Source organism: Carya illinoinensis, chromosome 11 (assembly GCF_018687715.1).
Source record: "Carya illinoinensis cultivar Pawnee chromosome 11, C.illinoinensisPawnee_v1, whole genome shotgun sequence".
Lineage (NCBI taxonomy): Eukaryota > Viridiplantae > Streptophyta > Magnoliopsida > Fagales > Juglandaceae > Carya > Carya illinoinensis.
Window position 1 is genome coordinate 422,824 of NC_056762.1, and position 21,439 is coordinate 444,262.

The window sequence follows — 21,439 nt, forward strand, 5'->3', positions numbered from 1 at the left end:
TAAAAACTTACTGATCTGTTTGTTGGGGTATGCTATTGACTATAAACTGACTGATCTCCAGTTTGGGTATGCTATTGCCAATATATATCATGATAATTTTAGGGATGTGACTGAAGTTCTTTGAATTATGCTTGAAATAAGAAAGTATTATATAATATATATATATATATATATATATATCTCTGAATTTGTATGAATATGTGCAATGTGCAAGGCTAGCTCCTGCTTTTGGCTAGCTAGTAGCAGTTTACAAAAGTATTTGGTTTTATTGGAAAGGAATACAAAATTCATATAAACTTACTTCCATTGCTATATATTTTCCATGTTTTGTTCATTTAGTTGGATCTTCATATATAATACCCACTTTGGATTAAAAGACCAAATACTTTTTGCCTCTAAATGTAGTGCATTCCCGAAATAAGATTAATAAAACAGAGGCAAAATATCATAAATTTTCTATCTAGATCAGTTTTGCATCATAGCTAATGTTTTCTTGGCTGAATTTCTTCATAATCATAGGTGGCAAGTATTTGTATAAGCATCTGCACACTTAATGACCCTCCATCTCCCCTTCCCTAACACCACTCTTAAGAACAATCGGTAATGTCAACATATCTTGTGCTACTATAAAACAAAAAGAGCCTTTAAAAAGTGGATTTTATAAGAGCTATTGATGTAATTTGTAATATGAGGTGAGGGAAAAAAACATAAAAAAGAACTAAAAGATCACTAATAATTTTGAATAATAAATAATTCAATTAAATATATTATTTTCCTTTAGTAATTTTAATTTTTAAACAAATGATATGGTGTTGTGGAAGTTTTGCTTATTTGCATTGCCAACTCAACCCGGTTGTGATTTGCGAAATCTATTGCTCAAACTATGTTGCCATTTGAGCCAGTTATAGTTAGCCATTTGAGTCACTTAAGTGTTCATTTTGTTATTGTTAGGTAGCTATTTTATGCGCTTGTGATTTGATAAATCTATTGCTATATTATATTTGTATATTGAAAATTCGTTCCCTTGTTTTTTGGACAATATTTTGAGCTAAGACCTTTTGTTGTTTATAGATGTCATTTGTGATCTCTTCTACACCTGTTTTGTATTCTTTATTTATCTGGTTGTTGTCCTTTATTGCTTCTTTCATTGGTGTTTAGTTATATTTTTGTCCTTTGCAGCTTTGGTATTGATTTAGGCCTCTCGTTGGAACTGCATGTCTAGTGTAAGGCTATGATGATGGTTCTAATTACTCCATACGATATAACTAATTCACAAGTGATGTTAATGGGGCTTGATCAATATGGCAGGGTAATTTGAACTGGGATGACCACCTTTTTATTGTGATAGTTTTCACTAAGGCAACCGGGGTTTAAAGTTTTGTAGCCATTTGAGTTTGGGCTCCTATCTTATGCATGTTGTAAATAAAAAAACCATTTTGAACCCCATAGGAAAAAATTTAAATACTTGTCTGACGATTTTTTAGGTTAAATGATGTAAATTTATACCTTATGCAATATGATTAGAGAAGCAGATAATGCTGCTCTTATTCATTTAGTATGTATGTTGTTTGTTTAGTATCGCTATCTGTTTAAGTATTTGGATTCCTTCATAGCATGTTCATTTCTGTTTCAACCTTGGATTACTTTCTTATTTCACATGTTTTGATGTGATATATCTAGTAATGAACATCCTTTCATGGATGTATACCTAAAAGCTTATTATTTTGGCTATTGTAGTTAGATTTTGGCATGCTGCTCAGTACTGTTTGGATCATTACTATTTTATTTCTTAGTCTCCATACGATTTAGTAATGTTGCTCAGTTTTCTAAACAGGATTAGAATATTCTTATCATTGGATTTTCATTTTCTATCGCTCACGATTGTGATGATCACAAAGTTGAGTGAAGACATAGAAAATTTGGCACATAACCTCCATGGCAGGGTAACTCGGACGACCAATCAGTAATGGCAACCAATTGTTGCAGCCATTCGAGGGTGCTGCCACTTCCTATATGTTACCAATCATTTCCTGAGTCGGTTAGCAAAATCACGTCTCTATTGTTCTTTACTTTCTAACATGTTTACAAACTGTTGTGTGTCTATAATTTGTTAGAGATGAATTCCTAAGGCCATGGACATATATACTTCACTAACCTCTTCAGCTAGGACCCTCACATTGACTACACTTACGGTGGTAAAAGTCAACAATCTCCTGTAACGTTTGAAAACTCTTCACCCCCACTCCAAATAGAGCCTCTCTCCACAACAAAATCAACGAAGGGTGTGAACATCACCCTCGAAGAAGACAAGTTATTTATCTCGGCATGGCTTAATTCCAGCGTAGTTGCCATCTAAGGAATGGACTGAAAACATGCTCAATTATGAAAAAAAAATAGTCAATACTTTAATTAATAAAAACAAAGTACAACTAAACAGAAAGTTGGGTACTTAATACATTAGTGGTCGGCCATTCAAAAGGCATCCAAGAAATTTTGTGTTTAACTAATCCAAGTCAAAGGGTTGAATCAAAGTGGCATGATTGAGTAAAACAAGGTATAATTATTCACTCTTATTAATTTTTTCATGTGTTTTTTTTTATACAAGTTATGTTTTATATATATTAGTTTTATGTTTCTCTTTTTAATTGCAAGTTTGACAAAGTGAAAATCATGTACTAATCGCTGGAGAATACCTTCTTTCAGTTTGAGCATTATTGGCACATGTAGAAGGACCAATCCAAATGGACTCAACATTTCATAAATTAAGGTCCAAAGTGAAGGTCGACGATGTCCCTGACCCCAACTTGTACCTCAACTACCACTATAGATTTAGTGGGTGATATTGAGGTGGAGAATGTTATGGACAATGATATTATTGAATTGGAGAGGCCAAAGGCAAGGAAAAATGAGAAAGCAAAATGTAAGGCCCAAGGCAGGCCAACTGAGGACATTGTTCAGCTGAGTTAGATGAAATATACACTTATGGAGAGTCACGCACTCAAGAAAAAGATTTTTTCCATCTCAAGGGCGAGAAGATACATTATGATCGAGAAAGAGAGGGACATAAAATGTGGTAAGAGGACGAGAGACTCAGGTTGGAGTCCGAGAGACTAAAATTTGCTCGGTTACAAGCGGAGGAGAGAGCAGAAAGTGAGCAATTGGAGAGAGAGGAGTGATTTTTATGTAATTTTGTTGTTATTGAGGTAAAGTAGAATTTGTATAATTTTGACAACATTATTTAGTGAGTTTGAATTGTTGGTTAGTCGCTAGTGTTAAATAACTTGAACGTTTGTATGTTATACTTTGTACTTTGATAATATTTATTCTGGAAGCTTAAAGTTGTTGATAATGATTTTTTGTGGATGAATAGAATCTATTAATAAGTTCGGCATTACAACTACTTAAACTATTATAGATAATGAATATATTACAGCTTTAATTTACATCTTCTTCAAAAAAACATTTTTTAGGGAATGGAAATTGAACAAGCAGGAATATCTAGTCACTACTAAGAACAAGATAAATTATAGTGGATTGTAGCAAGTCTATTTTTGGGAATATAATTGTCATTAATGTTCAAATAGGTTTGCTTGGAGTTGATAATGTGCTGAAGTGTCTCTCTAATTTCATGATGACTCTGAATGAAGTCCATAAGTTTAGTTGTAGGATTGTGCGACAGTTGAGGAAGATCATCATCAACTTAATCATACTTGAAGTTGGGAATCCTGATTATCATCAAGTTCATCTTCGATAATCATGCTATATACAATAACGCATGCTTTAATTATATTTGTTAGCTCCTTGATCTTGAACATTTGAGCATATCCACGAATGATTGCAAAGTGCTGTTAAAGGACCCTAAATACATGCTCTACATCCTTTCTTACTATTCATGTGCTACTACAAAATATTTTTCTTATTTCCTTATGCAGATGTAATTGTCTTCACAAATATTGACCACTTTGGATAAATACAATCGGCAAGGTAGTACTCCATAGTGTTGTCATTGTCATTGATTGAGTAATTTACTAGAGGTACACGCCCTTAGGCAAGTTCAATGAAAATGAAAGATCTCTTTAGTATATTGATATCGTTATGTGAATCTGGTAATCTAAAAAATGCATGTCATACCCGAAAATCATATGAAGCAATTGCTTCTAAAATAATAGTTAGTTCACAACTGTGGCCGAAGTACATACCTTTCCAGACAGCATGATGGTTTTTCCATTTCCAATGCATGCATAGCAACCCTAGGAATCTATGTTGTTCACCAATCACGAATAATCGAGCAATATCATTAGTATTTGGAGACCGCAAATATTCATTAGAAAAAATATTTATGATTGTCTTCACAAATTATTTTAGGCTCTCCATTGTGGTGTTTTCTCTAATCTGTACGTATTCATCCATAAAATCACCAGTTACTTCATGCGCAAGCATTCTAAATGTTGTGATTATCTTTTGCATAGAAAATAAACCGAATACTCTACCATTATCTCTTCTTTGGATGAAGTATGGCTCATAAGCCTCTACCTCGTATTGAATACAAAGAAATAGAGGACAACTCATACAAAATCTCCTCAAAATAGATTCAAGGATATACTGATGCTTCTGCAAAATAGTTGCAAAATAGCATTTTTTGTCCTTGAATATGATCACGCCAAATATACTTATAATGTTGGCAATTGCCACGATGACTCAATGTTGATCCGTTATTGTTATTAAGAATAACCTCCAACTTATCTTCAGAGGATAAGTAAATCAGCAATTTGCAAAAGAACAAACGAGCCATTTAAGGAGTAAGTGGAAGATGAGGCCGGATTGACAAATTTCTCTTAAGATGAAATCAAACTTAGGCTCATGAAAATGTGAAAGGAACCAAAAGCCCGCTTATTTATGAACACAGATTTACCGTTAGATTCCATATGACCGTTAGGAAAAATTCAAAATTATTACTATTAGATATAAGAGAAAAAATATTACTATTGAAGAAATAACAAAAACTATTATCATTGTCATGCGGAGAAGATGTATTACCATTGGAGAAAATGAAAAAAAAAAAAACATTACCGTTATATAAAAGATAAAAATGTTACCGTCAAACAAAGGCAAATAAATATTACCATTACATCTTGGACAAAACCATAATGAAGATTTTTATTTATTCGTTACAAATACCATCACGTTAGAAAATTCACATATTAAAAAAATTATTATTTTTCATACAGTAATATTTGAAAACTATTATTGTACTCAAGAAAGAAAATCGAATAAGTATTTACAAAATTAGAGTAAAAGTTGATAATTGAAAATAGAAGGAAAACAAAAAACAAAAAAAAAACAAAACAAAAAAGTTAGTAGTTAAGAATGGAAATTTAAGTGAGAGAGAAAAATAATAAAGAAATAATAGAGAAATATTATTTCAATAGAATACAGAAATGATAAGGAATAATATAAAAAAAATAACTTTGTTGTTTTTTTTTTTTTAAATAAATAAAAACCTCCTCATTTCTTTCATTAGGTCAATAATTACAGAGTTTTTCAACAAAAATACGTTGCTTAATACATATGGTCCATCTCCCAACATATAACTTCATTTTCATATCTCAAAGCCAGCTTTGCAGCCTGATGAGCAGCATTATTCCCTTCTCATGGTGTATACTGCAAAAGCCAATAGTCACTCTCAGAGAAAACCCCTTCATATCATCAATGAGTTGAACAAACCAAAAATGTGTTTTAATATCCTTAATGATATTCATTGTATCACCTTCAAATATAACAGTAGTCAAACTAATTTCATTAAAAATGTCATTGCTCTCCATAAGGCATTAAGTTTTGCTAGCACATGGTTAGTTACAAAAAACTGAGACATACATAAAGTAGCAATTAAATCTCTTTCACAATTTCTAATAACAACCCCACCGCCCATATTTGAATGATTCTCATCAAAAGCTGCATCCCAATTAGCTTTATATAAATTATTTGCTAGTTTTTTCCATTTCACATTTCTATCTATGCTGCTAATTGTTTCAGCCGAAACTGTTGATAAAGACTATGCCTTTTGATACTCCTATAAGCCAACTTTGCCATGATTGTAAAGTGTGGTTGGACTATCAAACTTCCCATAAAAAACAACAACATTTCATCTGAACCATATCCTTCTAAAGACACGCTATTTCCTCTCATTCATGAGTTAGAAGTATACTAATCAACTTATGCTACAGAGTTTAAAAAACCTTCTTCGACACATGGCCATTTATATAACAAGATTTGAGATTCTGCCCAGACATCACACACAACACTACATGTCCATAAAGCATGACATGTTGACTCCTCCACCAATTTATTTATTGGGCATAGACCATTGTCAGTGATCTTTGTATTAAGCAGATTCTTTTTTGTGGAAAGAGTCTCATTAGCTGCTTTCTATAGAAAAAACTTTAACTGAAATTAGGCACTTGTAAACTCCACATATTTTACCACCCTTCTATAGCAGTGTCTTTATGTGACGGTCCTCCATTTTGATTTTTTTAATCTATCAGCTGCCAAATGGTATGTACTTCTAATAGTAAACAAACATTTTTTGCTATATCCCCAAAAAAATTTATCTTCATACCCCAGCTTGATCAGAGGAAGCCCACAAATAACTACAACTACTTCTTTATCCATTACTTCATGAATCAGCCTTGAATCCCAGCATCCTTTTGCTTTATTTATGAATGCACTCACTGTCAAATCCTTATGAAGAATTTTAAGACAGGGGACTATACTTTATAAAAGTTTGGTGTAGGCAACCACTAACCATCCCATATTTTAATTTTAAGACCATTTCTCACTCTCCGTCTTAGCCCTCCTACAATCAAGTATTTTGAACTCCATATACTCCTCCATAGATGTAATGGATTATTCCCAAGTTTAGCAACCAAAATATCCCCATCTTTGTAATACTTCTCTGTCATAATCTTTGTTGTTAAAGAGTTTAGATTTGTGAGCAATCTCCAAAACTACTTTACTAGCATAGCATCATTAAAAATCTTAATATCCCTAAATCCCAAACACCCATTACTATTTGCAATCCCTGTCATACTTCATTTCTTCCATTGAATTTTATTGTCATTTCTCATGTCCTTACCAAAACTTGGCTGTAAGAGAGGAAAGTTTCTTACACAACCTTGTTGGAAGCTTGAAAACACTCATAGTCTAAGTAGGCACAACTTGAATGACTGCCTTAATAAAAAATTCCTTACCAGCATGAGAAAGGAAATGATTCTTCCAGTTATGGATTTTAGTCCAAACTCGTTCTTTTATACATTTGAAAGAAGCATATTTTGATCTACCAAGAATTGTAGGTAGACCCAAGTATTTTTCTAAATCCCCACTAACTCTTGCTCCCATCTCTTTCTCAATCTAATCTCTTATTTCAACCTTGGTATTTGAACTAAAGCATATGGATGTCTTCTGCAAATTCAATCTTTGTCTAGAAGCCATTTCATAAACATCCTAAATCTGTTTAATACATTGCCAATCCTACAACTTTGATCTACTAAAAAGAATACAATCATATGTAAAGAGCAAATGATTTACACGTGTACCTCCGTTTGATATTGATATCCCTCTAACATTCCCTTCTCTTTCAACCTTATTTACCAAACAACTTAATCCCTCTGCACAAAGTAGAAAAAGATAAGGAGACAATAGATCTCCTTGCCTAAGGCCTCTAATAGGGATTATTGTATTCTTTGGGATTCTATTGACCAAAATCGAATAATGTATAGTAGTCACACACTGCATAACCAACTGAATCCAGTGTTCACCAAAACCAAGCTTGACCATGACTGCCTTTAAATATCCCCACTCAACTTTATCATAAGCTTTTGACATATCCAATTTTATGGTCATACTCCCTGCATGAGCTCGTTTTCTAGTTTTCATTATATGGAGAGCTTCATAGTCTATAATGATATTATCTGTAATTAACCTTTCTGGGATAAATGGACTTTGATTCCAGGAAACTACTTGCGGCAGTACTTTCTTCATCCTATTAGCTAGAGATTTTGCAATGAATTTATAAAAAAAAAAAACATTACATAAACTGATAGGCCTATATTCGCCTACACTAATGGGATTCTTAACTTTAGTTATTAAAGCAATGAGTTTTCAGATTTGTCCATAGTACCACCATTTAAAAAATCAAAAATAGATATACTGACCTCATCACCCACTGTGCTCCAGAAAGATTGATAAAAATAGGCCCCAAAACCATTAGGACCTTGGAATTTTAAAGGGGCCATTGTTGCAGAGCCTCATCCACTTCTAACCTTGTAAAATTTCTTTACAAGCACATATTCATCTCATCTGTCACACGTATTTCCATCTGAGATAAGCATAACTCTATAGTCTTTGAAAAAGGGTAAACAGACTGATAGACACTTATGAAATGCTCTTGAAAAGCTTCATGAATTCCCTGCTAATCAGTTCTAATTTGAGAGTTTAAATCCTGCACTTTTAGTATCTAATTCTTCTTCTTTCTTTTAGTAGCATGTGCATGAAAGAATCTTGTATTTTTGTCCCCTTATTGATGCCAATTCTATTTTGCCCATTGCCTCCACTTTAGATCTTCTTTCTCTAACAAGAGACCTAATTGTTTTTGCAAGCTTCTTATGGCTTCAACATTGTGTGGACCCTCGTCATCTTGTAGACTTTTTAACACTTCTGTTTTCTCCAAATTGACTCTCTCAGCATCTGTCTTCTTGATGCAACTCCACCTAATTAAGGAAGTGCTATAGTTTTTTAAAATATTTTGAACCTTCTCCATAGAGTTAGGTGAGGATATAGTGGAAATCCACTCCTTATCTACAATCTTTCCACATTTCTCATCTTTCATCCAACAAGTTTAAAGTCAAAATAACTTGTTTCTTTTCCTTCTCAGAAACTTCTCCTTTCGAAAAGAGAGCATGATTGGTCTATGAGATGTATGAGATTTTTAAAAGATAAGTAAAATTTAGGAGAAATTTTAAGAGATGTGATTTCTAGCCAAGTTTTAGGGAAGATTATAGGGAAACGGATGAGAATGCTCTTTCATCCTCCAATTTTTTGGTGTAAACCAAAAGGGGAGCCACCTAGACAATAGTTTTGACATAGATTAACCTGTGGACTATAAAGCTATGACTATGAACCGTGATGGGATGAGTGGTACTCTACTTTGCTATTTTGGAGTGGTCGCTGAAGAGACCCACTTCCTTTTCCTCCTAATCATCAAGTAAAAGAAACCAACTCTCCTAATAAGAGAAAGAGTAAGGAGTTCAAGATCCGTTGCACAAGATGTCGTTGCAAAGTGTCCACTCTTGAACGTGTTCTAAGTGTCTTTTGTGATGGAGCTTGAGAAAAAATAAGGGTGAGGCTTGTAAGTTATAGCGAGTAGAAATCATGGGGTGATTTTGAGGACGGATGTGATTTGTAGACAATAGCAAATAATTCTTTCAACTTTTTTCTTCAAGTAAAAAGATGTGCAAGTTCCAAGTTTTTGGGAAAACAGTAAAATAAGTGGCAGATCAAACTAGTCGACTTACTTCTAGGAAGGTTTGCTCATCTGTACTAGCACATGGAGGTCACACACTAGTCATGGAGGAGAGTGGGATGGTGGGTTTTGAAAATCTGGGCTGGAGAGCTTGTTGGAGTGGCGTGTGAGAGACTATAGGGGCTTCAGAGATGAGTGGCGCGTGTTCTCCATGCATTGCTTTGGTCCAAGTGTGAAGCACATGTTCCTCAGAGTTTCTAGATCAGTGGCATGGAAGTTTGGAAGACTGTAGATCAATCATTTTCCACTTTAGAGAGAGAGAGAAAAAAAAAAAAGAAGGAAAACACCATTTAGATATAGGCATGGTGAGGAAAGAAAACCAAATTCTCGTCAAAAAAATAATTCCATAAGACACTTGCAACCACACTTTGATCCACTCATCTCCATTTTTTCTTTCGCTATTAATACCTATAATAAATTATCCATGGTTAGTATTTTTCCTTGATAAACTATTAGCGCAAAGAAAACTGCCTTAACCAATGGTTTATTCCTCCAATAATAATTACAATAGTCTCTTATGGAGAACAATTCCTATGATCTATTTAATGATGCGCACATTTCAAACCTTTCTCTTCTCAATATACTTTATTTATGGATAATTGTTTCACTTATGTTTTTCTAGACTTCTTTTCTTTCTCCAATTAGGTCTATCTGTCATGTGTATTTGGATTTGTCGATATAATTTTTCCATGTTTTCATACAGAGTAACCTTATACGCCACATTTTCATCTCACTATGTAAGATGTGACATATTTGTCCCCATTAGATAATAAAAAATAATCCAATAATGAATCATTCGATAGTGATAAATGTACCACATTTTACATAATAGGATGAAAGTAGAATATTAGTATGATGTATAGAGTTTTTCTTTTATATCTACACACACTTTTGCACTAGGGGCAAATGGGAGGACAAACTAGCATTTTTCATACAAAAAATTCTATGTGCAATCACTTTTACGTACTCTTTTGCACACTTCACTGATGTGATTGGCTGAATATTAAAAAATTGATGCAGTCAATCATATCAGTAGAGTACGCTGGAAGTATGCAAAAGTAACTGTATCTAGTATTAAAATCTCAGTAATAGAACTAAAATAAATTAACTAAGCAACTCTTGATTAAGTTCTAAGTATTCAAAAAAGAAATGAACTGTTCGTCAACATAAAATAGTTCAATGATAATTCTACTCAACTCTTATTAAAAAAAATATAAAATTTTAAAACTTGAACATTCAATAATTTGATTCAATCACTAAAATAAATACATATTGTATATATAAAAAAATGTTGTGATAACTAATGAAAAATAAAATTGAGGCGGATGTGGCAATAAAATTTTAAAATTATATTCTTCAACTAGGAGTGTAACCGGTCCGGCTTGGCCCAGTTTTGGACAAAATTTAGGACCGAACCGGTATGTACCTGTTTTACTGGTTTCTAGTTCGGTTCGGTCCGGTTTTAATGTACTATATTATATAATATAGTATATTATAGTATATAATACTATAGTGATAATATTGTAGTATATTATAATATATATTATAATTATATTATAATATATAATATAATGATATATTATAGTATATTATAATATATAGTGATATAGTATTAGTATAACTATTAATATTATATTAATTAATAGTAATTAATTAATATTATATCATTTTACTATTAATTAATAGTAAAATGCGATTGATATAAGATTTTAAAATTTAATATTATATTAATTAGTAATTTATCATATAATACAAAATTATTTTATATATAGTTATATATTATATATAAATATTATATATAATATAAAAAATTAATATATATATATATAAATCGGTTCGGTCCGGTCCGATTTTAGAAAAAGAAAAATTGAAACAAGACCGATTTTGACTGATTTTAAGAAAACTAAAATCGGTACTGGACCATACCAACCTCGGGACCGGACCGAAGCCACCGGTTTGGTTCAGTCTGGTCCGGTTTACCGGTTTATCGATTTTTTTTTACACCACTATCTTCAACGTTGAAAAAAATTGTCTGCCAAGATAATCCAAGATAAACGTTCTAATTGCGCTTTTGGTACAGATGCGGCAAGCAACGCACCACAAAAGAAGCACATGGATTGCGTTGCCATGGCCAACATTCATGACGGGTGGAGGTGTGTTACATCTTGATGTTAAGAGTTGGTCGATGAAAATCTCCACTTGTTTAATTTGATGGTCCTTTGGTTAAGGAAAGCTATAACAGGAACGGATAGGATGCTACAGACGGTTTGAATCTTCGGTGGCCCAGAACACTTATGGGAGATTGTAGCCACGCATGAGGATCACACGTCGAAGAGAACGGTGTATGGGTAGTCATACGGGAAGAGCTTGAGCCTCTGAGCCTCCTAAAGCAGCGTTCATCGAAAGAAGGCATGCTACAACATGACAGCTCGTGGATCTCTCGCACTGATCGTTTGGTTATACTTCTTCGGGTTTCTGAAAGATCGATGGGCAGTGAGCAGAAAAACTACGCTTGTAGAGGTTAGAACGCCACAAGGCAGTAAGTCGGGCCATTTCCGAGCACTGGAAGAAAGGCATGAAAACACTTAAAAATAAAAACTAATGACGCATGGACATGGGGAGAAGAGGGAGTGGGAGCCGAAGGTCTTCCCTCCCTCTGGCTTGGTCGAAGGTGTTTTGGGATGGGGCTTTGGGGGCAGCTTTCGTGAGGCTTGGGAGAGAGAACTCAGTCAACTCCATTAGTCTACATACAACCTTTTTGAGACTCCTTTTTTTTTTTTTTTTTTTTTTTTTTTTTTTTCTAAAAAAGAAAAACACACTTAAGACAATATCCTTACATGATAATATTATATCTAAATATATACTACAAATAAAAACTTAAAACCATCCATTTGGTATAACCACAACTTGAATATAATCAAAGATGAAAAAATAAAGGAAATATCTCCCGTTTTACAATCCCCACCTACATCTTGTAACACTCCTGTCTCTAGTTAATCTTAGACGCGTGATCAACCACTACACAAGTATGATTTTGAGACTAGGCGTGGCGAAAAGACAATAAGAGGGATACTACCAAGATGGATGAAAACCTTGTGTAGAAAAACAAATATGAAAAATATAATATACTTTAAAAGAATTGACCACTTATCAAGGTGCGTTCCTTCACGAGGTCTCTGAATCTGCATTGGGTTTGTGATTAGCAGCTGTAGAAGAAGAAGACTGATCGATTTCCTTCCTAGATGCTTCCCAAAGTTGCTGTTCTATCCCCAGCTTTCTCAGCTCCAATAAACCTCGTTCCACTGCCACAACCACACATTGAATCCCAGAGTCCACTTGTAAGTAAAATAAACATATGGTGACTGACAATTTTTTACCGTGGCTTATGCACATACACAAGCAGTTCAAGAGGAATTAAGCATTGGAAAATATTATTCCATTCTTGATTCACAAGTAAACTTTTGAAACACAGGTTAGAGGATGCATTTATCCACATGGTATAATGAAAATCAATCTGCATAAATATGTGGCAATAAAATTTCATAGATTTTTTATGTTGTATCCAAGAGAGATTAACCTACGACATCATCCACAGCTTATAGGTACATGAAGCTCCCAACATGGCCTGTCTATGTTACCACAGTTAGAGGGCTATACATATTTATCATTGGTACTGTCCAAAATTTCAAAACCTAATAGAAAAGAAAGGATATATATATATATATATATATATAGAGCTGAAAGTTCATAAAACTTACCATCCACTGCATCATGTGAAGTTGGTGACTGCCCGCTACGGGTGATCCAAAACTGAAGCCGCTCTTCTGCTATATCCTCTTCAACTCCATGTGCTTTAGCTCTTCTCCAAAAGTAAGTCAGCCAAGCCTACAAACATTTTTGAGTTGTGAAAGTTATGTACACTCACGTCATAGATAATTCTTTGTAAAATATATGAAGACCATGAACAAATCAACAACCAAAATATGTAATTCATCTAGAAACCAAGCTTTTGAAGCCTTGGAGGACAACTCAATCATTTCAAGCTGTTCAGGTGAATAACCTATTAACAACTAACAAGTTTTGCAAATACTAACCAAGTTTTCTGATAGTCAATTCGATGATGACTTCAATGAATCAAATAAATCGAGCAGAAGTTCAGCATTTGTCAAATCAAGAAATTAATTCCAGCAGTTTTCAGTTGTCAAGGATTTTGCTAATTACAAACTGTTGATGTTTCCCCAAACTAACATTTTTTTTAAAAAGTTCCATATTGGCCCTGCATTCTTATCAAGTGATAAAGAACATAAAGGAGGAAAATGAACATCAAATAAAATAATAAATAAAAGGGTTTATATATCTGAGACTTAAGCATGGCCAAAATGTAAAAAACAAAAAATCAAATGAAAAGGGAGCTAACCTCTTTGAAAAGGACATCTTCTGCCTCCTCTTCACTTAATTCTGCAGGAAAGGGGGATGAAAGCAAAAATTAATCATAAGATCGTCCCTTTCAATTCAATTGCCCAACCAGTTTTGAACAAATGATGAAACAACTTTGTGATGAAATAACTTTCTTAACAGCTGTTAATCATGCTTAGGTGTTGCTCTTGTATATGGCCAGTGTACGAGGGCTATGCCTATCATTTTCCTCAATAAAATTCTTGTTTACCAAAAAACTTGGTGATACAAATACAAGAATATATATTTAAAATACAAGCACATGTTGATAGTTCTTGCACGGCTAAAAGGGGTACACATGATCGCTTGCAAATCCTAGACATTCACCCAAAAACAATCTTTGCTGAATATAATATAAGTACGGACAGAAAATGCAAAATGGCCAATCAGTTGTTTAATGGTGAGAGGGACGAACCACTTCACAACAACATAAAAGGTTAACATACTATGAAACATGTTGGAATATGCAGTATGTGATCTAAATGTAGTGCAAGGCGCCATTTCTCTTGTACATATGTTCTGAGCCCACTGAATTTTGACATGAAACTTCTGGTCAGCTTGCCCTCCTTAACCAACCACCCCCCCCCCCCCCCAAAAAAAAAAAAAACATAAGGTACCCCCCCCCCCCCCCCCCCCAAAAAAAAAAAAAACATAAGGTAAAAAAAAAAAAAAAAGGACTGTAAGTGAATAATATTTCTTTTTTGATAGGTGACAAATATATCCCACAATCTAGATGAGCTGCCAACACTAGTATGGAAAATGATACTTAGCACTATTTGACGAACAAATTTGATCGAATTGAATAATCCTATTTCTTTGATATCATTTTTCAAATATTTCAAATATTTCTTTCGTATTTTTTTAAAATGAAAACTGCTTCTGTCAAATTTGGTTGTAAAATGGTATGCTCCCTAGAAGGATCCTACCAGTACAAATATTCTCTTAAAATGATTATGTAAACAAGTGTCCTTTAATCTTTGCATTTCTAAAGGACAACATGGTATATTGTGGTGACAGAACAGAGTATCTCTCTTACCAAATGCCTCCATAAACTTGGGATCACCGGTTGATTTGGAATCTGTAATTCAAAAGTAATGAGATAACTAAGCAATGGATCATGTTACTGTCAGTATCCCTGTTATCCTTCATAATCTGCTAGTTCCCAGAAAGAAGCCACTTTGAAAAACTGGGTTTAAAAAATGTTATCCAAACATAGCATCCAAAACATATAGTGGTTTAAGAATGCAAAAAACATAAATAAAATGAAATTAAACTCTTGTTAATCAGTTGTACGACTAGAAATATACCTACGTCTCTCAAAAGAGGAAAAAAACAAATATTCATATAGAAATTGAGCAGTCATAGTGTCATGTACTGTACAAGGTACACAAGAAATGTACGTCTGTCAAATGAGGAAAAGAAACAAATATTCAAATAGTAATCGAGGAAACATCGGCATTAAAATATAAGACACCAATAGAAGGTAAGAGATAGATGCAGTGAAAGAAGACCATGCAGCCAAAATATAAATGAAAATGAAAAGAGATAATATGATACCTAGACTGTACTGCCGAACCAAATTCAGACGTCTTTGTTGGGCCAGCGCTAGCACAACAGCATCCTCAACCTTGAAACAGCAGTGACATAAAATGAATTGGAAGTATAGAGGGATGAAACAGACTCCTAAAATCCATGTTTTTTTTTTTTTTTTTTTTTATAAGTAAACTCCTAAAATCCATGTTATATTCAGAACAACCCTTAAGGAACACAGCATGTACCTTATCTTTTAAAAATACATCTCTTAAAGGAAAATTACTTGGAAAGACAACAAAGTAACAGAAAAATTAACGCAGCTCAACATTAAAAAAATTATAATAAAGAAAAACCTTTAGAGAAGCCAATTCTCTCAAACCCATTTCAACTGAAAGCATACTCTCTATATTTCCTTCTCCCGTGAGATCACTTATATCCCGGACAAGCTTGCTCCTGTCTGGATCATTGCCACCTGCTCCATGTCAAACAATGTGAAAGGCTAACTCCACGCTAGCTATAAAAATCAAATATTGAATATTAATAAAAATCTAATTATTGCAGTAAATGGTTGAACTAGCCTCTATTCCAAGATTCCTCCTTAGCCTTTTGTCCAGCAGAAATGACAACTTCAAATGGAAGAGGGGCTAAAGACGACCAATGCTCATGCTTTGAAAGTGATATATCTGTGCATATGCCTATAAAGCACAAGAGCAACCACCGGAAAAGAAAAAGAAAGAAAGAAGAATTAAAGTATAGGTCTGTCAAGATATCGGATGAGAAAGAAAATTTTTCTAAAAAAACATAAGAATCGTAAACCAGATCCACATAGAAAAAGAAATTTTACAATCAAGTTCATGCATCCTGGGATGGTTATCAAGCAAGGATCCATTGAGTAAACACGAGGAACACAATTTATTCTTTAAATCAGAAGAAGATAGTAAAAAGTCGATTACCATGCTTTACAGCTAAACCCCAATAGCGGGCAAGCCAACATCTCTTCAGAACAACTTCCTCCTAAAATGGTAATTAAGTTAGGAGTTTAGACAGAGTCATAAATTCAACTTTATTATCAAAAGACGAACCATCTCTTCTTGAGTCAAAACCATTCTCTGTGTCATTGACCGGAGAGCCTTTGCTTCGGATTCTGCTTCTTGGAGGTGTTCCAGAGCTGTTGCAGCCTCATCTTTCAAGTTCTGATCAAATAAAATGCAAGGCATGAAAGTATAGGGAAAATCAGGGTAGAACATCAAGGTAGGACAATACATATTTTAACATAAGAGGACATATCAGCCTACTTATCAGCATAAATTACCTCGACGTCTCTACGAAGAACTGATATTTCGTCATCCCTGCCATCGTTCGTTTGTTTTGCAGCCTTTAGAGCAGCCTGTAATTAAAAAAAGTATATGTTTTTCTTTTGTGGGTAAGGTCTGAGCAAAATACACAAGTAAAATATTTTGGGGGCATACCCCCGTTAAATGCTATAGAAGAGTAAATCAAACACACACAACATAGCTAGGAAAGGATCCGACCTACATAGCCATAGCCAACATAACATTAACACAAGCTATCAAATAACATGCCCATCAACAGCGTAATAGCGAAGACAAAAGAAGTCAACCATGACAACAGCAACACAGGAGAAGCACTCAAGTAGATACAGCACAACACAAATAGCTCAACCATCAATAGCCATCCAAACACAGCAGATAACTAACACAGCTTGAGACAGAGTTTCGGTGAAATCCCCATCAAGAAGATAATATCAGTTTGCAGTAGACCCAGGAAGCTTTCAAGAAGTTAATCCTTTTGTCTACATAGCGACAACATCAAAATAAACACAGACAAGCTTCCTACGCTATGAATGTAAATACAACCCTTAAGACTTCATTAAAAATAGGAGAAGCAAGAGTAGGTCATCTGTGACTTCATCTTTTTTGTTTTCAGATAGGTGATGCATAACTCACAGCGCCACATTTGATTGAACCCATAACTTCACCCTTTTGCCTCTTACTAATGAAGGAAAATGGCCATTTGGTCCAATGGTCATTAGAAAGTAAATCTCAAGTTTCTTTTTTTCAACCAGACAAAATCAAATGCTCTGCCCTTGTCAACTGCTTCAAATATACCTCTCTTTGACGCAATGCTGCTTCCTTCCTGCAGATAAGTCATACATAGAATCACATGCCGAGTACATTAAGCAACAAAATGGCAAAGCAAATCAAACCAAGTCTACCTGCTCAACAATTTGGCTTCGAGGGATACACCCTCTCCAAGAGCAGCAACCTGTAAAAATATAATTGAACACGAACAGAATTAAGACTTTTTTGAGGGATAATTTTAGAGTTAATTTGATAAATCTCATGAACAAGATCAAGATTTTCAATAAATAAACAGACCAACTAATTACTTAGCAAGCGGTCTAACAAATAACTACTTGAATAGTACAATGTATATGGATGCTGAAGTCAGAGGACATAAGTAAAATATCACTACCAAGAAATTTAGACCATTTTCTAGCACCAATTCTTTTATAGTGGGGAAGTGGTGGGGAAAATAAGTTTTCTATCATTTAGGTTGCCCTGTCCATGTTCTATCAAACAAGGAGGGAAATTCGTAATATTCCTGAGCAATAAATGTGAAACCCAAACTTACAAATAGAGGTAACCTAATTTAAACTCAGAATAACAACAGTAATAATAAGTAACTCTTATAATTGACCTGTTTCTCAAGCTCCCTAGCTCTAGCCTCTGCCTCCTCACGTCTTTCTTCAGCGCGTCTAAGCTGTACAACATTCTTGGACATCAATGTCATACATCACAAGTAACAATGCATAAAAATAAGTTTATTTTGAGTTTGGACTGCACACCTTATCAATTATGACATCATTTTCTTCTTGTAGCATGTCAAGCTGCAATTTTGATACAGTTTTTCTATAATTACATTTAAGATTCTAAAAAATGCTAGCTCATAAAAAAATGCTGTGCTAAAAGTTGGTGCAAACCCTATATGGATTCTTTTAAAATATTTCAAGGGCTATTGGTGACTGTTGTGAAAGCATAATTGATGGATGTGAATGGCATACCTCATCGCGAAGGGCAGAAGCCTCACGCTGATCTCCTGTATCTTTTAAGTTGAGCTGACCAATATCTGGTGTATACCTGCATTATAAGACCAATGCATGAGATCCGAGCAACAAAGTGCACAATATCAATTGTGCATAAACACCCTAGAAAACAAATTTTGTCAACTCCTCATCAAGTAGCAGATAGATGCGCCGGCTGTACCTATAAACACCTACATATGTAAAATAGGCATAGGCACATATGTGAATTCATGCAAAGCAAAAGTTGATCCCACTCACCATCAGTAGGTAGTCAAAATCAGCATAGAGAGTGCAAAGGCAGATTGTGATTTGTATAACAATAAGGAAGAACCATGTATATGGACAAGGATAGATACTGAAGAGAATTGGCTCATTTATGTGCACCAAAGTTAAGGATCAGAAAGTACCAATGTAGGGGAAAACACTTTTACTGCACTCCAGAGGCCGGGAAGCCCTTCATCCATGAGGACTGAGTGAGAGGGATATTGACCTTAACACAAACTCATGAATAATGTTTGACCCATCAACAACATGCACAACCTAGATTGAAAAGAGGGTACTGCTCCAACTCAATGTTACAGGTTTACAACATCCACAACAACTGCCTATGCAAGTACTTTTTTGACTAGGACTCAAAACAATTCAGTCAAAAACAAAAAGGGCCCTTAAATTGTGAACTACGAAACAAATCATTATTAGCGAGAGCTTAAATTATACACTAGTCAGCAGAGTTTTTTTTAACAGCACTAGTCAACGGAGTTAATTACTTAGAACATGGATTTTTTTCTTATCAGTATACTTGGAACACGAATTTTACCCCATTGATGAGAAATATAAACACCCATACTGTATGTGCAAAGCAAATCAAAGGAGATTTAAAGAAAACCTTATTGCTATATATGGTACAGGTTCTCTACAGTAACAAAACAGCATATTTACCTTTTCTCTCTGTTCCTACTAGTAGGAGGTTCGATCGGAGGTATGGTCATCGGTGTCCTAAGTGACGATTTGCTGGGTGGCACGAAAGCCGTTGAACGAACTGACCTTGACGGTCTTCCAGTCGATGTGGAGCGAACAGTAGGAACATGCTCTACAAAGTTCCGACCTAACTAATCAAAATATCAGAAACCCAATTAGCCTCCTGTGCACCAAATATTATCATATAAATCGTAAAACCACCCAATTTGAATTTAAATTTTTTTTTTTTTTTGAAAGATTGAATTTAGCATATATAAAACCCAAAACATAAGCACAAACATTAAAGCCAACACTTATCTCAATAATCAATAAAATCTCAAATTCTCAATCATAATTCAAAAAAGTACGATCATATTTTATCTTATTATTAAAATTAACATCAAAATTTGATTCTACTCAGATCCTTAAAAGAAAAATCCAAAATTTTTAAGCAAATTTAGAGACAACAATTCTCTGTCAAACTTCATTTCAGCATAACTCAAATAATTTTAAACCAAATTCAGAAAAGCCCGGTCACTAATGGATCCAAAAACACAGATTCTCGAACTTACTGCAGGTGATGGAGATCGATTAGGCCGAGTAACCGAAATCGCAGGAATAGTAGCACTACTATTATTACTATTACTGCTGGCGGCAGAGTGATATGAGGGTGCAGGTGGAGGCGGGGCTCCGAATCGGAAGCCGAGATCGTCGTCCTCGTCCTCGTCCTCATCGGCGGTGGCCTGTGATGCCATTACCTTAGCCAGCCGCTGCGCGGCGACTCTAGCGGCGGCGTTTTGGGTGCGCTTGACGCTGGAGAATCCAGTAGTCAACTGGCGCGAGTTCGGATGCGCCGGAGACATAGCCGGCGACGATGACCCCGTGCTGCTTGACCCGCTCCATTGCCGCGAGTACACCGGACTCGCAGGCCTCCTCCGATCCATATTTATTTATGTAGTATTTGTACGTATAGGTATGTATGTAGTATTTGTGGAGTGAAGCCGAGATTTTTATCGGAGCTAGATTTTCTCGAGAAAGTCGAAGGAAAGTCGGGGGAAAGAGAGAGACGGAGGTTGGGTTTAAAGTTTGGAGGTGGTCAAACAGAAGTAGTAATAAACGGTGACGTTTTCGTTGGTTTGACACTGAAAAATAAACTTGACGTAGCGCGGGTGGGAGACGGTAAAAAAAAAAATGCAGATGGGTTGGGCCCCCACAGAGTCGTAGCTGGATCTGAACCAAGTGATGACGTGTTAAACGTGTAAGCATAAGTCCGATAACAAGTATCAAAGTGAAATAAAAATCGAGTGTCGATGAAATAATTTTAATTTGGATATCCAAATCAGCCCTAACTTATATATCCCTACCCTTCAACTTTTCTCAAGAATGGAGAAACCAAGCTTTTCCATAACTTTTCTGGTCATACAAATTTATTCACCATTATTTTTCAAATTATTCTTATACTCAAAGTTATACTTACAATCACAATTATTTATAAATACAATTAAATGGGTACAAGGCTAAATGGTTAGTTGCCTGGGAAGGACGCGCGGATGGCGCGCATGCATGCAGCATCAAACATTAGCTTGTGAAAAAGTGTACACGGATCGAGATTTGCCATGCATTCAGACAAATATTGTTATTGATCATAGAATGCTAACAGTAACAGACCATGCATGAGGCCGGCCGGGATGCCTCAATGCATATATAAGATCAGGACAGGACGTACTGGTTCGTGCTCTTTTTAATTCCCAATCGACTTTCAATCACGCTTGAAATTCAAGCCAAATTATACAATATCCGTTGCTTGAAGC

The 21,439-nt window shown here is 34.8% G+C and overlaps 1 protein-coding gene across 2 annotated transcripts; it reads right to left on the reverse strand.

The window, feature by feature from the left end:
- Positions 1–12,467: 12,467 nt before the first annotated feature.
- LOC122281538 (coiled-coil domain-containing protein SCD2-like) lies at positions 12,468–20,740 on the reverse strand. Of its 2 annotated transcripts, XM_043093110.1 has the most exons (17): positions 20,201–20,740; positions 19,611–19,780; positions 18,651–18,726; positions 18,435–18,476; positions 18,287–18,349; positions 17,802–17,851; positions 17,695–17,722; positions 16,878–16,952; positions 16,648–16,758; positions 16,519–16,579; positions 16,144–16,260; positions 15,919–16,037; positions 15,590–15,659; positions 15,069–15,110; positions 13,995–14,035; positions 13,336–13,462; positions 12,468–12,879 (listed from the first exon to the last, which is right to left on the reverse strand). In XM_043093110.1, exons 1-17 carry the CDS (start codon positions 20,570–20,572, stop codon positions 12,743–12,745), a joined length of 1,701 nt encoding a protein of 566 aa, XP_042949044.1. In that variant the 5' UTR covers positions 20,573–20,740; the 3' UTR covers positions 12,468–12,742. The 2 variants fall into 2 exon arrangements, with proteins under 2 accessions (XP_042949044.1, XP_042949045.1); XM_043093111.1 differs by lacking the exon at positions 15,069–15,110.
- Between the last annotated feature and the right edge of the window lie 699 nt (positions 20,741–21,439).

Coding starts and splice junctions, on each gene's coding strand:
- LOC122281538 (XM_043093110.1), bottom strand. CDS start 20,572: ATGGATCGGAGGAGGCCTGCGAGTCCGGTGTACTCGCGGCAATGGAGC. Junction 15,111..15,589: donor GGTTCGGCAGTACAGTCTAG/GTATCATATTAT, acceptor TTTGAATTACAG/ATTCCAAATCAACCGGTGAT. Junction 12,880..13,335: donor TTCACATGATGCAGTGGATG/GTAAGTTTTATG, acceptor TGGTTGTGGCAG/TGGAACGAGGTTTATTGGAG.